This window comes from Belonocnema kinseyi, chromosome 6 (genome assembly GCF_010883055.1).
Source record: "Belonocnema kinseyi isolate 2016_QV_RU_SX_M_011 chromosome 6, B_treatae_v1, whole genome shotgun sequence".
Lineage (NCBI taxonomy): Eukaryota > Metazoa > Arthropoda > Insecta > Hymenoptera > Cynipidae > Belonocnema > Belonocnema kinseyi.
In genome coordinates, this window is record NC_046662.1 from 87,972,308 (window position 1) to 87,990,380 (window position 18,073).

An 18,073-nucleotide genomic window follows, 5' to 3' on the forward strand; every position below is an offset into this window, starting at 1 on the left:
TTCAGTGAACTGATAAAAGTGAGGTCGGTAATATAGGTATTTGGCTGTGTCACATGCCCTTAATATTAGAAATCTTAGCGCATATACAACTGGAGGGAACCTGGCAATGAGAGAGTTAGTGGAAAAATAAAAGAGACTGACTATGAGTTAGCGGGATAAGCTATCTCTCTCGCACAGCGATCTGATTGGCTATTTACCGCTCCCTCTAAATGATGGTTAAATAATTACATGTATGCGCGAGTGAAGAGCTATTTATGGAGCAAAATTGAAAAGACCAATCATGTTGCTGTGCGAGAGATCTCTGGCATGCGCAGTAATTATTCTTGTTTATTTTGAGGTAATGTAAGGCCATGTGTCAATTTAAAAATACACAGGAATCACTACTGCGAATGCTCGAGATATCCGCGTTGGGTCACAATATAACTTTTTATCTTGAATAATTCGTACCTTCATAAGAATACATAGTGAAGCATAGGCATGTTAAGATTACTAGAAAAGTAGAGCATATGGATGCTAAATTCCCCACGCATGAAGTTGTTCGATATTTAAAATGAAAAGGTCTTTCTATACGCGTAATAATAGCATCCTCAGATTTAACTGAATTTAAAAAAAAAGCATTAGGAAAACGTATAAAATAAATTTGATCAAAATAAAAACTATTTGGTCAAATTTTTTATTACTAGACATTCATCTAGAAAGTTTGAAATATTTTTCAAATCATTACTTTATTATTAAAGTTAAATATTATGATACCATTTTAACATTCTTATTATTTATAATAATAAGTTTAATTTCATTAATTTAAAAAAATACTTATTTAAATTAGAATTAAAAATACGAGAACTGAATCTACAATTATTTAGGGGCTATAAAACTGTACAATTTAAATAATAATTTATTTTTATATTCTATTTATATTTATATTTATTTATATTTTTATATTTGTACATTTTTATTCAATTCTCGTACTGTTTGTTGCGTAATTATTTACATGAATGTAACAGAACCTCGATTTGAACTTCTCGCCAACAAAATACGCACATTTATATTTATAACTCGAGCATTTAACCTTTTTTGGCTATAATTAATACCTTGAAAAATATAATAAACATTCTGAACATTCATGCGTTAGAAAGAGAGATTCGATAAACTAGATTAGTGGGCATCGAAATCCCACCCCTGGTAATTTCAATCATGCTCATACCTCAAAGCCTAATTTCACAAAGTATGTCGTACCCCAAGTTCGAGAGATATCTGAATCCCTACCGAGGTACAGTAACCACCGTTATAATTTTACCTACAACAAAATATACCCGCAAGTTTTTACTGTGGAGTGATTAATAGCATGGCTATTATTCAACAATTTTAGTTATAGCTTGCATCGAATGAATCTATTTTATCAGAGAGATAGTGTTACTTACTAATATCTTGAAAATTGACGTTGCAACAGAAAGCAGTATTTACCACGAAAGAATGGAAGTTTCGCTGACAGAAATATAAAGTTTTCAACTTTATTGACAATATTTTCAGTATAAAAATTTCATATTTTGACAGATAAAATAATATCACACAATCTAATTATATTAATTAGACGTAATTCAAATCCAAAATATAATAAATCTCATAAATAAGTGAGGCTTGGGCAGAGGGGCAGGCCCGACGAAAATAATATTTACAAGTGCTTAGGTGAAACACGTGTCACAAGTTTCGTCGATAAATGATCGGCAATGTAGAACAGCAACTTATCTTTTGGGCTACATGGAAAAAACTAGTAATTATTATTATTATCAACCCGGTCGGTATGCAGTTTTCTTGTATTGGTACAGTAGAAACATTGCGTAAATTCCGTTTCTAGTAGAATGCTATCAAATAAGAGGTTATGTTACAGCTATCTCTATTTTTATTTAAAATAACTTATTCTTCTTGTTGGATATCTTTAAAGGTAATTTTTTCAGTACATAAAATACAACAGAAGCAAACCCTTATATTTTCTTATCTTTAAATGTTTTTATTTCCGTAAAAAGCTGAAGACGACTTTGCCCCCACGTGAGGGGCAAAGCCGACGAAATACAGCATGTTAGAAATAATTATATTACTAAATCATTGTTTTTTTCATGTGATTAATACTTATAGGAATATGATATAAAATATTTAGAACTCGAAATGAGAAAAAAAATGGATCAATTCAACATCTTATTAACTAAAAAAAAAATCATTGAGTGTTCCCGTGAATTATCGTTAAACTTATAAAAGCTTTTGAAAATTAGAAAATTTCAAATTTGTCCTGAAAATTAGACGAAGGTTCTTGAAATCTCTTAAAATACATTGAAATCTTTGAAATTAATGGAATACCTTCGGAATCTTTTTAAATACTTTAAATCTTTCAAAACCTATATAATCCTTTAAAATCCCTTGAAATGTTTAATCCGTTTGAAAATTCAGAGTTTTGAGATGGCAGAAGTGTTATTTTAGCCAATCAGCTGAGAAGGCAGGGTCATCGTTAACAAAATTTTAAAAAGTGGTAATAGTGGCGGGAGTCGGAGATCCTTTGTTTATAAAATTAACAAATAATAGTGTCGAAGAACAAATTTTCACCACTAAACTTCACTGAGAATTTTATTTGAGGAGAATATATCCAGTGGCAAATTTAAATTACTAAGCCAAAATTAAAAACTAGAATAAACATAGCAAATTTGATTATTTATCTAAATTCCACATGACAAAACCATATGTTGCATACAAGTCTTTCAAAATTTAAACTTTTATCTAATATTCGAAAAGGATCCTTTTTTTAATTTCTTGCAGAAAAATGATTCATTGCTTATTAAGCGGCACATAAAAGTTTAAATAAATAAATATTACAAGTATATTTAAATATAATATTTCTAACAAAATAATTCCAAGATCGGTAAAGCATTAGTTTCAAAAAGTTATTTTGCACGGAAACGTTTTCTTAGTATAATGTAATTACAAAAAGCTCCAAACAAAATACATGGAAAAAGACTTCAGTTGAAATTGTCTTCTGTTGGGTCCTTTCCAAAAGTAAAATCTCTAAATAATAAAGATCTCCAAACTGTTTGTAATAAAAACCATTCATTCTTTTATTGCAGAAAATGGACGGTAACAAGGATGGTGTGGTAACGCTTTCCGAATTCCTGGAAGCTTGTCGTGCTGATCCTGATATTTCCACCAACATAGCAGCCTTCGACACGGCCTTCTGACAGTCGATGCGACCTCACTACACGCCCTGGACCTGAAAATGTTCTTGCAAGCAGATTTGTTTCAGCATTCTCATTTTTCTTCCTGAACTTGAAGAAAAAGCGTGCACCAAAATGTTCTCGTGTGACGATTCACGTCGTCTTGGAGAACCAAGAGCAAATAGTCGTGCAAATGGCAAGAAAAGAGAAAAGGAGAAAAAAGGCAAACGTGCAGACACAAAAATCGTAAAAGCTCAACTGTCGACACCTGCGCCAATTCCCGTAGGAGAATGTTCCGAGTTCGAAAAAGTCTCTCTAAAGTAAAAAGCCATTCAGCGGAATCAATTTTTGATGGTAAAAGATATATAGATTTTGGACAAGCCTTTTCAGCGTAAAAGCTATTCTTTTAAAAACATAAAACAAAGTTGTTTAGCAGAAAAATATATTAAAAATATATTGATGTGAATTTGCAAAGAAATGAACTTTATCTATAATTGTGCCAAACGATTGCATTTTGATGAAATTAACAAAAGGATCTGCTCGTTTTTTTAGACAGAAAGTGGTAAAGTGGATTCGCAAAAACTGAATATTCTAATTGCACGCTGATGCAGATATTTTATTAATAGTCATGATACACGAATATTCATTTCGTGATATTTACTGACAATGAAATTCAACCACGGACTTTGCGATTCACTTTTGTGATTAACTGGTGTTAATATGGCAGATTCGTGAGATGCCGATGTAGAAATAAAATTTCGAAAAGTAACTTATACAGTGCTCAGTAAACTATTATTTAAAAAATTGTATAACATTTTGTTTTCAAAAGTTAAGACGCTCCTGTTTTTCCTTCAAGCCCGGTGCTAGTACTACTTAGCTAAAAGAAAAATGTATACTTGTCGATTAAGTTTCTCGTCTGTAATTTTATTGTTTCGAGTTTTGTATTTTGTATAGACAGAGAAGAGTATATAAATAGCTATTCTCAGACGTAAGTGAGAACGCATGCGCATATTTGAATGATTCGTCTAGAAAATTATTAATTTAAATTATCGTTATTAGCTTCGAAGTCGACGGAGAGCCTGCGAAACGTTGTATTTAGTGTATAAGGGGTGCAAATGTGAACGATGAAAAGTATATTTATTTTTGTGACAGGGCACATTGAGCTTAGTCTTAAAAGCGGGGCGATCCACGACTCGTGGTTTGTCCTTAAAAAGGCGCTGCTAAGAAAAGAAACAAATCAAAGTTATTCTATATACAAAAATAGATCAAAGTTTATTCCAGTTTTGGCAAAAACAAATTATTGATGCAAGGCGTATGATTAAAAAAAAAAACTTGTCACCACTGACTCCTGTTTATTACTGTACATAAAAAATACCTGGACGCAATCGCATATAACTATTAAACAGAATCTTTTTATATCTTTCAAAAACTTTTTGAAGTGTTCAAAAAAATATAATAATAAAAACAATTGGATAATTGTGAAGTATCTATTTTTAGCAGCGTCCATGTTAATGTGTAAATTTAAAGTATAAATTGAGATAAACATTGAATGTTGTCTCATAAAATCGATCACTACCACAAGTCTTTGAAATTAATCCATAATAAATGTATAAAGCTGATGAGAAGAAAGGAACCACTATTTAGATATATTCGACTTTCCCTCGAGAGAACCCAGTACCTACTGTACCTTAATTGTGAATGAAAAAAGACTTAAGGTATTCCTAATCTAAAGAAGAAGAAAAAACAATTCTGCCCAATAACTTATCTATTGTGCATTTATTGTATCTGTAGCGCCAGTAAGCTGTAATGTTCAAGTTAGCTGTTCCAACTCATGGTACTACACCACCACTTAAATTGTTCGACGTACTTAAACTATCTCTTAAGACAGGATTGTGCCGAATTTCAAATTTATGCAATTAGCATAAATTTCTTCCACAAGTAAAGCCTGCTATATCCTACAATTGAGGCATCGATACACAATTAGTTTTGGTAGTAAGCATGTTTACGCGTGTATGGAAATTCTTTGAAAGTTAATTAAATTTAAGATTGATTCTTTGGAAAAACAAGTACATTCAATAAAATTAAACTCAATTTTAAAGGAATTGAAAGACTAACTGAGTAAATTTAAAATTCAATTTCACGAAATATTAATGGAATTATATTAAATTCGTGCAAATTAAATTATATTCATGTACATTTGAATAAATTAATTATACTTCGAATTAATTTCATATTTTTTCCACTGAATTAAAGGTAAATTTAAAGTAATGGAATTGAATAAATGTGAATTTCAAAGAATTCATATAAATTCACTCAGATTGAAATTAATTAAAGTGAATTCAAAATGATTCTGTTAAATTTAATTAATTTAAGAAATTCAGAAAGATTAGAGATATATTACAAAGAATTAAATTGATTTCGATTGAATTTAGATTAAATTTCACTGAATTTTAGTGGGATTTCGTTGAATTCGTATAATATAAATTATATTGGAGTGAATTTTAATAAATTTGTTGTTGCTTCGAATCATTTAAATGTTTATTCTGTTAAATTATAAATAAAGTGAGAGTTTGAATTGAATTAAACTAAATTAAAAATAATACATGTAAATATAATAAAATTAAAAAGAATTCATATTAGCTGAAAATTATTCCGCAGCATTGAATAAAATTTAATCAATTTAGCCAAATTGAAGACATATTAAACAGATTTCAACAAAATGCACTTAAATTTTAAGTAAATTAAACTCAATTTCGCGTAAATTCAAAAGAAATCAACTAAATTTAAAGTAAAATAAAACAAATAAAGAATAATTATTGAATGACCTAGAATTCTATTGAATTTAAGTGAATTTCACTGAATTTAGGTGTATTGCACTGAATTCAAATTGATTACACTGAATTAAAGTAAATTCAACTGAATGCACGTTAATTACGGTGGATTTTAGCTTATATTCAACTGAATTTTACGTAAATTCAAAAAAATATAAATGAATTCACCCTCCTCAACTCAATTCAACGTCATTCATTTCAATTCGAGTCGTAATAAATGCCAAGGAATTCGAAGGAATTAAAATAAATTTAAGAACTCTAGCAAAATTAAAGACATTCCCATTTGACATTAGCAGAAAAGCCGACAATATTTTTGCTTTGCAGTTTAGTTAGAAAGTAAAAACTGCCAGGATGCTGGAAATTTTGATTGGTTATATAATTTCTCAAGCTAGTGCTAATATATTTATATCATAAATTTTCATCCCACCTTAAACATTCGTGTTGTCAAATTCAAAATAATTGTTAAAAAATGCATTCTTTGTATCCGCAAAATATCCTACTTTTTTAATTAAATTATATTTAGTAAAAACACACTACTTTTACATTAAATGGCTATTATTCTTCCGTCCAAACAAGAAAAGTCGTAACTACATTTCGGATGAGTCCCCTGTCAACCTAACCGAAATTGGGATGGCAGGGGACTCATCCGAAATGTAGTTACGACTTTTCTTGTTGGTACGTCAATATTGTCGATAAACATTTATTTGGCCTTTTGTGGAGAGATATTGACGTCTTCTTTCGTTAGAGTCAAGATTACTGAATAATAGAAACTTTTCAATTAACAGATTACTTTCGAACCTCCTTATATCACTTCTGCTTTTTTAATATAAACGTGATTGTATCGAGAGGTAATTGATAGTTTGCTTTACATACAATTAAACAAATTGACGTATTAAACAATTTAAACAATTTAATTATTTATTAAACAAATAAAAAAAATAAAAAATTAAACTATTACATGCAATTTTTGCCAAATTTTCATACATGATACCTTAGATATCATTTAAATCCCGCGATCTTTAAAAATCGGAGTTATCGATTTAAGGTGCCAAATTTGTCACCAAATCGATTCCATAAGAACTCTCGAGGATCTTTTCAAGAGTTGCGAAGATTTTTAAAGATTTGAAAGGTCTCCGAAATCTTGCACATTTGAATCTGATTTTGGAATTTTAGGTTTTCGAAGCCACGGGCAGAAACCCTTACAGTAAGGGAAATAGGGACGAGAGGAAATAGAAAAAATACTATACATTTCCTACTATAAATCTAACAAATCTCGATGCCTCAATTCTGAGTGGTTTTACTTTCTTGATCTTGTCGAAAAGTTTCGAGATCTATATTAAAAGCTCTAAGCTCTAGAAACAGGCTTTAAAGGACCTTCTAAATATCTAGTATGCATCTTAATCTGTGTTTTGCACATAGGTATAGCTCAAACTTGAGTATGGCTCGTGCCAGTCCGCATATTTAAAGCTGCTCTGCCGTACAAATTAAAAAGACACTTATATCTGTTCAACTTCGAACGGAGAAAATCAAGTAGAAAGATTTTGTCTCGAAAAAGTATTATGGAATTAACTTTGTATAAATGTTCCAATGTCATTCATACAAATTAATGAATATTTGTCTTATTTTTGAAAATTTTCAATTTTGTTTTTTTGCTATAAAAAAAAACAACATGCGGTTGCTCATAGTGAACAATACAAGGGAAGAAAGACGCGAGTTGACACGCGGCTTTCTTATCTGTAGAATAACTCGACCTCCGCAATGGCTTACAAGCCTAGAAAACACCTGAGACTGTTCGTTCTGTCGACTTGATTTTAAACGAAAGAGACGCGGCTTTCTTGACTTGTAAATAGACGCGAAGCTCAGTTATTCTACATAGGCACACGCAGAAAAAAGAAATGAAATATTTACCAAGCAAGAATTGTGAAGGGTTTCTTGTAACCGTAACAGTATAAACTGCTCTTAATGAGAGGGTGAAAATGTAAAAATCACTTAGCATTTCGTAAATGTCTCAGTGAAATTAACGGTTATCCTTCAGTAAAAGAAACCTCTATTCCCTCGTATTGCATACTGAACGACATGTAAAATCCACTGAACCGAGATTACAATAGTAGTGCAGTGGACATTACCGAAAGATCGGTACATGCTACTGATCCGATCGGTTTACTTAACTCGCCCCTAAAGTCGCAACGCTACCTATCCGCGCGGAGCACCGGTTGAATTCACGACGCAATCGGCAATGAATGGATTGCATCACCTAAAAAACATTCCTTTTTGACATTTCTGTGACAGTCGTCACATTACTCCACAGTCTCACTTAGCAAAGAAGGGATTTTATGAAAATAGCACCATTTTGGATGGCACAACTTATTCACAAATCGCGTACACTTGAGAGATTATTGGAGCAAGACGTGTTTTTGTTCCGTGACTATTTCAGCTGACATATAGATATGATGTGAATGCTACAACTTTTGTTGTGTGCCGCGATGGCATGGTTGCGTATTCAGAAGTCGTTTCCAAGTTCACCAATCTCAGTTACAAATGCATTTCAAAATTATTTTACAGATCGCAACTCGTATACTAGTGCAGTGGTTAAGACTGTTGACTTGCGTGCTTAGGTTTATGCGTTCGAATCCCCCCATTGCGTGCGAAATTTTAATTGTATTATAAGCATTGTAACTTATAAATAACGATTAATTATAAGTATATCCGAAAATATTTGTGAGAAATAACCGTGCGCTTATTTATTAATTATTTTTTTTTAGAAATACTTTTTGGCAATTTATAGTGCTGTCTTGACTAGAGTCTTAAGTCGATAACATAATTCAGATCTCTTTATATTATTCAGATCTCTTTATATTATTCGTTAAAGTGACATGATAATTCGTAATTGCAGCATCCAGGAACTGTACAGAATAGCGACTGGATCGGTAAAATCTACTGATCCGCAGGTCAGCACCACTTGGGAATCGGTACTAGTAACCATCATTGATAGTCATTCTTATTTGCCTATAATTGTAACGTTTACTGAACTGTCATGTTGTCCAAATGCGTGCTAGGAAGATCGGTAGATTTAACTTGGTTTTCAGTGAAATGTAAGGTTCTTTTTTCTGCATGCAGAAAAACTTTAGTTAACATGCACTCGACCTTATTGTATATTAAGACGGAACCTCGAGCCTTTTACAAGTTAACAAAAGCCTCGAGTCGGCAGGCGGTCTTTCTGAATTGTATTTCCATACGTCATACCTGTCGTTTAGAGGCCAAATACAACTTTTTAGTGACTTACGGTTTAATCCTGCAGCGATTTTCGCCAAAAATGTGACTTAGGTGTCTTTTTAACTTGCGCTGCAGTGCTGTGTGGAGAATTCACGTTTTCCGCAAACTTTCGTCAAACTTGTTTCCTACTAGAAAGTACAAGTAGTATACTTCGCGGAAGAATCGATTCAAAAGCTTCCGGCTTTTACTCTCTCTATGCGGAAAAGAACATTTATGTTCTATCTCTCATATCTTGTAGCTGAACCAGCAATAATAATATCTCTCCTATCTCGACGAAAATTCTTCCTTTTTCGATAGTGGGCTACTAATTGCAACGTAGAACAGGGAGACGAGCAAAGTCGAGGTAATTTGATGAAAATTCACTGTTCTGGAAATGAAGAATCCTGGATGAAAAAATTAATTTAAAAAACTTACATTTTTACTGTAAAAGAACAATTTTTCCTAAATTCCAATTTTGTAATTTTACCGATGTAGAATTTTTCTCGAAACATTTTATTTCGATAAGTATTTTAAACCCTTCTATTTTTATCAAATTAAAAAAACTTTAATATCGGTGATACAGGGTAGAAATCTAGCCTAGTCTTCTAAAATTATAAATACTAAATCTTATTCAAAAACAGCGAATTCACAAAACTTTTACATTTCATGAATACTTTAGAGGACCATTCACTAGGTCCGCTAGGGCATATTTTCATCCTTTTTCACATTTATTCACAATTTGACATAGAACTCGACACCCTTTTAAACTGTTTACACATTTATATTCATTATGTATTTATATTTATCCATCTGCTGAAAAATGAAGAATTAAAAGCAGTGTTAATAAATAGTAGTTTTTTAATTTACAATTAAATGCACATAAATTTATATATAAATGTGTAAAAAGATGAAAATGTTGTTGTGTTAAAAGTGAAATTGTGTATAAATGTGAACAAGCACGAAAATATGCCCTAGCCACTAGGCCGTATACTGGGCCCGTTAGGGCCTAGCAGGCCCAGTGAACGGCGGTCACTTTACGGTCATGAAATTCCGTAACCATTTCATCACTAAAATGATATTTTTCATCCAATTACACCGACTAGAAAATAATGAGCAGGAATAAACCAAACTTAATGAACAAACTACATAATAATGATAAATAGGTTTCTGATCGGACTGTGCTTGTAATGGCTGACAGATGGTCCAATCATAGAAAATATGTGTATATAAGAGAATGATATAGTTGAAATAAATAATAGCCTAACAATAACAAAAAATACCTCACGGCTTTTGAGAACTGCAGGGAGTATGAGAAAATGCAGCTTGAAGAACAGCGAAAGATTCCCTGGGAACTCAGACGTCGTTCGGTTAACACGAGTTAAACGCGCAAATTGATATATGATGTTAAATATGATGGATTTTAAATGATGGAAAACATTCAAAGGGCAATATATTTTCAATGTAAATCAATAATATATGTATAGATCCCCGATAAAACAACGTATCTAATAGTTTTAACGACTCGTCCAGGCCGCAATATGGAAACGGGATTTGCCGGTGAAGCCATCTGTATTTTTAATTACAAATATTGTGATAAAAAGTGGTATCATTATCGTATCATTTTATCTTCAATTTCAGCTGCAAGACATTTTTAATCTTTCCCGGGAAAATTCGTTTCCGCGAACCGCCAAACTGTGTAAGGAAGTAATTGTTTGGGTGTTGATTGTTAAATGTTAGATTAGTCAAGGATGATCCGAAATCCCATTTCAGTCACCGCTCACTTTACGTATCGTTATACACTGAGAAAACTATACCGCATAAATTACAATATATATCGTAATTCCTGCGCTATATATCGTAATTATCGCATTATAATAGCGCAAAATCGTGATATCATACATTGCAAGTTTTAACATTATATACCGCATAATTGTGCAATCTGTAACGTAAGGATTTAAGTTTATTACGCTATCACATTGTATTTCTACTTTTTTGATCTCGCGAGGGTTCGAGTAGTGAACAAACGATCACAGGAAAAATTAAAGATAAAGTTTACATTGATTCCAGGTGAAAGATTCACCGGAACAAAAATTAACCTTGCCAGATAAACTTCACATGAATCGAAGATAATTTCAGATTTGTAACCTTGCCTAGATAATCTTTCATCGTATAATTGCTCCATTTTTATTCTAGGTGTAGTGACAATTACGACGCCAGCGCTACCCAGCGTCGTTAAACTTCATTAAATTTGAGAGAAATGGAGATTCCCATCTGTCAGTTCGTCAGTTACATTTTGCGTCGACGAGTTCAGAATTATTTTCCTAGCCTCAGTTGCAGGTCTTACTTCCTTACTTGCAGCAATTTTTTACTTTTTTCTGTGATCGTTTTAAATCTGGTGTCCCTATTTATAGCTCGAACTCACTCATACTCTGCCTTTTTCCCATTTCTGCTAAGGAAGCCGTATAGCAGACGACGGCAACAAAATTTAACTTCATTTTTTTCTGTAATATTAGTGCATTACATGGACATAGAAAACACGAGACTAGGCATGCCATTGCTGGGTTGATGCAATAAGGGGGGAGGTCCGCAATCTTTTAATGTGCTGCGACAAACATGGCAGCGCCCACATGTTTATATTTTCATGCACAGTTTGTCGGCAAAAATGCTCGTGCGCATAATCAAGTGGCACATCGTAAGATGGCGGCTCTCTCCACTCATGGAATTCTCCCCCCTTCCGTGGATTCAACCCCGCTCGACAAGTTAGGATATCATGCCTAGTCCCGTGTTTCTTATGGCCATGGTGTATTATAATATCGTACAAAGCTCCAGGACCTGATTGTAAGTTATCATATTGTGCATTCTTGCAATATAGAGGTTTTGCGATATCATTGTGCGATATATCTTTCTCCGTGTAATTGTTTCCCAATCACCTTCTAAAAAATACCTGTTTATTTTCGAAAAATTTCCATTTTTATCCGTTGAAAATAAATGGGTAGCCGTTTTAATCCAGAAAAAAATGCATTTAAACGATCCATAAACAATTAAATCTTGTTAAACTGAAAAATTTAACATGTTAAAACTTTGATAAATTAAGCACTTCAAAAGTTAAGTGGTGAAAAAAATATATGCCCGCGCTTTCATTTTTAATGCTCTAAATTAATGAATCGATCAATTTTGTAAATGTATAAAATTATATTATTTTAAGCAATTTTCAGTTAGAGAACTTAAAAATTGAATGATTCAAATTTTGTTTCAAACTGAACTTTTTAAACATTTATTTAATTTGAAATTAAAATTATAGTCATTTTAATTCACCTCAAATTAGTGACTTTTTAATTCTTAATTAAACATGAATATTCCACACTTTCAATTATAAATTAAACATTTTTTAAATAAAACAATTCAAATTTTGACGTTTAAAGTCTAAATTCAGCGGAACTGAAAAATTACGAAAAATAAAATATGACACTATAAAATTGCCGATACAGAAAAATTTTAGAATCTAAACAATTAAAAATTGTTTTATAATAAATAATAATAAAATAACAAATATGTGTACAATATAAAAGTACTTTGTTTATTATTTCAGTACTTAACAATTTCTTATTTGTTTGGATTCAAGAGTTTTCAAATTCGGCAATATTAAAAAGTGTCGACAATTTTATTACAATTTTAAATTTTCGACTGCTTCTTAAAATCCCTTAAAAATTTATCTTTTTTGGTAGAAATTCCACTTTCTTCAGTGAAAAGTGCAATTGTTTGTTAAACTGCTTTGTTAAAAATTCATTTCTGTGGTAGAAGATGCCTAATTTTAGTTGAAAATTCATCTTCTTTTGTTGTTGAAAATTCAACTATTTGATTGAAAAATCATTTATTTGGCTCAAGATTTATCTTTTTCGTTTGGGAATTCATCTGTTTTTGTAGATTTTTCTGGTTGAAAATGCAATTAGTTGGTTAAACATTAATCTTATGTGGTTGAGTATTCAACTATTGGATTGAAAATTTTTCTCATTTGTTTCTCAATTACATTTTATTTCAAATTAAAAACATTTTTCTAATTGAAATATCCTTTATTACATTTATCACTGAAAATTGGTCTTTTTTACTTCAAACCATCAAAAGTTGGTTAAAAGTTGAACTAATTTGTTAAGCATTTATTTTATTGGTTGAATATTCATAATTTTAGTTAAAAATTCCTCTCTTTAGTTAAAAACTTAACTATTTTAACTATTCAATTATTGTTCAATTTTTAATACTAGAATTAAAATTAAATTTTTAAAATCATTAATTAATTTATATTTATGGTTGATCTTCTAAGTTAACAAATAAAGTTAACATAAAAATAATTGTAATCAAACTTATTTTAAATTGCATTAAATGATGCGATATGAAATTTGTAATATTTCAAGTGATTGGATATATTTTTTCTTCTAAAAATTGCTAAAATTCCCTGTCGTTTCCTCGTTTTTTTTTTCCCGGTCACAAAAATTCCTGGTCTTATCGGTTTCCTGGTCCAACTTCCACCCTGATAGAACTAATACTAAATCATTAATCAATTACGTATACCATGAATACAGGGCCATGTAATACTTACTTCATTCCAACCTTACCAACGTTTATTTTCCAACAACTCACCTCCAAACGAATTGACAAATCAAATTGAAAATTTAGGCAATTAAAATTAAATACTATAAGTTTTTATAGTTCTAAATTTTTGAAAATACAAAAAAAATGTTAATATTTTTTTTTGTATTTTCAAAAATCTATGAAAAAACGTCGGTAAATTAGAAACTGATAAGTATTACATGTCCCTAATAAGTCACCGAATAAAATCCAATCTTTGGCCTCAACTCCATTACCGAATTGACGATAAAGAGTATCCCCACTGTATTTTCATTAAATGATAGAGTATTTGGTTTCTTCTTTGAGAAATGAGAAAAAGATCGTATATACTTTTTACTATTATTATTTCAACCACTTTAATATCGTACAAAATCTTCCTCGAAACACAATAAATAATGTCTTTTAGAAACATTTTGTGAATCGCTGAGTCCACGGACTCAATACGTATTATTGTACGATATATGGAGAGAGAGAAAGAAAGAATATATTAATGCCATGTTGTCAAGTGTCATTATGTGAATACTAGTCATAGTATCCTCAAAATTACCCGAATGTTAAAAATAACACGGAAAATAACAATGGATTTAGTTTCTTAATATGTCATTACCATTCTCATTAAAATTTACACCCATTGAAAACAAAATCAACCAATAAACTTCTCTCTTAAGGCCATATAATAGTTTATACTTTCCCGATTCCTACCTTACCGACATTTTTTCGCAACAACTCACGTCCCCGTCAGTAATTGCGAAAAAATGTCGGTAAAATAGGAATTGCCGATTCTTTTCAATTATCAAAGATGCAAATCTAGAAAAAAAACGTTCGTAAATACTGTGTCATTAAATCTTCATCTGCAGAAGATATATAATTGAAATATAATTATTTATAAACCTTGCGAATTCGTGAAATATGTACTATTCTTTATGAAAAAATAGACCTTTTTTTTAATTTTCAGTCATATTTATTTATTTAGGTGCGCTTTTCTTTGAACTATAATCTATATGCGATTTGTTTACATTGCTGCCACTGCCGTCGCTTGTCAGAGTTGTCATCCATCGCAACGAAATTCGCTTGTATGCTTCGAGGTGAGTCTTATCGAAAATGCCTCTTTGACGCGAGGTTATATCATATCAGCATTATAATATTATACATAGTAATTTTTATAAGTTTAAGGACTCGAAAGTTAACTTGATTAAACTATGTTAATGCTCCCGCAGTTGTTAAAATAGTTCTGTTCAAAATTCTCTTAGTTTATGCCGAAATCTAGTCTTGATTATATTAATCTTATAATTATTAAAGATTTATTACCGTATAATACGTGCGATTATGTAACTGTTTTATAAATAAATAGATGATTCATGTTTGTCAGTCTACTTAATTTCTTTATAAGGTTTGATCGTATACTGTTAGAAAATTCGAATATTTATTAAACTGCTCGAAATGGTAAGACACTTGCGAAAGAAAGAAAAGCGAAATGTAAAATAAGTAATTTTAAAATAACATGCCCGCTGCGCGGTCACATTCTCATTGCGCGCAGTGCATCGCGCCGATTTTAAGCGCGCCTAGGTCGCGCTGGTACACTCTCGCGCTTCGCGCTCGTTTTCGTACGTTTCATGCGTACACTTTAACTAAATTTGTTCAAATATCGTAAATACTATAAATTAAATCGAAAACTGTGATTTAAACTTCTAAGAAATTACAACCATAATTTTTAACTGAATTTTTTTCTATTTGTTCTTAAATTAGGTTCTAAAAGCACCTACGGCTTTGACGATTACATTCTCATTACGAAACTCGCGCTCGATAACTTGTGTTTAATTAAAAAACTTCATCAAGATAATGTGTAAATCTTATTAAAATCTACTAAAACCAACGCTTTAAACTTATGGATCTCTTAAAAAACCAAAATGGCATATTTTTGAAAATAATCTAACTTTTGGAACTTTTGTCTTATTAAGAAATTTCATGATAATAGTTTCGAAAAACATATAATGTATATCTAGTAGAAATTTGAATTGATATTTTTTAACCTCTTAAAAAAATATTCTTTTCCTTTTTTTAATTTTCAAAATGTTGAGAAGCATATAACTTTTTGAAGTTGTATCGAATTTAAAAATGTCATTAGAATAATTTGCAAGTCTTTTTGACGCGCACTAGAAAATTTGACAAAAATTTCTAAAAATCAAAAAAGTTTTATTCAAATTTTGAAGGAGGTCAAACTTTTTGAATTTTTGTCTAATCAAAAAATAGTTTCTAATCTTTTAGAAAAATATCTTTTTCTATTTTTCTAAACATTTTCAAAATTTTCAAAAGTGCATAACTCTTCTGATTTTTATCGAAATTGCAAATTTTATTAGGATAATTTGCAAGTCTTTTACGCATCTATAAGAAAATTTTACAAAAATTTCTAAAATTCGAAAAAAAAATTGAAAATTTTGAAACTCTAATTTTTTAAATTGTGGGCTAATCGATAAATTTGACTAAAATATTTTTTAAATATATTTGTTATCTAGTAAAAAATTGTAAAGAAATTTTTGGATTCATGAAAAAAATAATTTTTTCTATTTTTTGAAAATTTTTGAAAAGTATGTAACTTTTCTAATTTTCATCAAAATCAAAAATTGTATGTGGATAATTTGCAAGTCTTTTACCCAACTATAAGAAACATTGACAAAAATTACTAAAATTTAAAAAAAATTCTGAAAATGCTTTCAATTTTTTAATTTTAGTTGGAAATGTCTGATTAACGAAATTAACCTTCATTTTGGGGACCTTCAGAAGTGTATGAAATGCGGACTCGATTGGACAAATCCTTCAAAAGTTAGCGTGGCTACAACATTCAGGTACCATACATACAGACATACATACATACATACATACATACATACATACATACATACATACAGACAGACATACAGACAGGCAGACATACAGACAGACAGGCACAGACAAAATGTTATGATTTTCGGATTCGGAGCGTGCCAAAACGTAAAGATCCGTTAAAAACCAGAGATCGAAAATTTGGACGATTACATTACATAGAAAGAGGTGGAACAAAATTATCGATAATCTTACACACTTTGTTATTAACTACCTGATTGCTTGCATACTATACTAAATGATTATGACTTTAAATGGCTGTTTTCAGTTTGTACTCTTAAATTTTCTGGAATTTGGTCAATCACAATTTACAAAAGGGAATTTTAATTCTATAAATTTGTTTCTAAAAGTGAAAAATTAAGTTTTATATGGTTCTTTAATAATAATAAAAAGCTGTTCTGAACTTGATGGCAGAATAATTTTAAAATGACAAAAGGATACTATTGATAACACCTTTAACATATTGAATAAAATAATATGTCATCAATAAAGATTCCGAATTTGATAAAAGAACAAAAATGTATTGTAAATGTTTTTTTTTAATATTTGCAAATTATTCTGTTCTTAACATTTTGCAACCTCAATATATAATTTGTAAACTTTTTCAAAATTTCACAGATATGAGAAAAATAAAATTATGAGCAAAGGTAAAAAAAGTTTAAAATAATTTAGGTTTTATTCTAAAAGTTTAATTTCAAGCCTGAAGAATATGTCGCAAATAAATCTGGACGATTTTAAGCCAAAGCTTTTAACTTTTGGAGGATTTAAAAAATGTTAGAAAACTTTAAATTATTTTAAGAGATATTTCAAAGATTTGAAAAGATTCAAACAAAATTTACATTTTGAAACGATTTTAGACAACTTTGAACAAAATGTGGATTTTTAAAAATGTTGAAAAATGAGGTCTTTTTAGGACAAATCTGGATTGATTATTTTGAAAAATTAATTCTATTTTTAATTTATGTATAAAGGCTTTTAAATGTTTTAAATGATTTCCCAAATTTTCGAAAGAAATGTAGACGTTTTAAAAGCAAACTTTTTTTATTTTGCAAGATTACAAAATTATAGAAGCAATTCGAATAAATTAAAGAGATATTTAGAAGCTTTCTAAAAATAGCTTAAAGAAAACAAATAAAACATTCTTAAGATATCTGGGGAAATTCTTAATACATACTTTTGTATCTTGCAAAATTTATTTGAAAAGAATATGCAAAAAGATACCAATACATACTTCAAGATTTCCAAAATTGTGAAAAAAGTATCTGAAATATTTTACAGAAATTTTTTGAA

At 30.3% G+C, this 18,073-nt stretch overlaps 1 protein-coding gene across 1 annotated transcript in view; it reads left to right on the forward strand.

Moving 5' to 3' along the window:
* Positions 1 to 4,683, forward strand: part of LOC117175489 (calsenilin) — a 149,479-nt gene extending 144,796 nt beyond the window's left edge. The window contains exon 8 of the mRNA XM_033365194.1: positions 3,111 to 4,683. Within this exon, the coding sequence (XP_033221085.1) occupies positions 3,111 to 3,221 (111 nt within the window). The 3' untranslated portion in view covers positions 3,222 to 4,683. The remainder of the gene's footprint in view (positions 1 to 3,110) is intronic.
* The last annotated feature ends 13,390 nt before the right edge of the window (positions 4,684 to 18,073 follow it).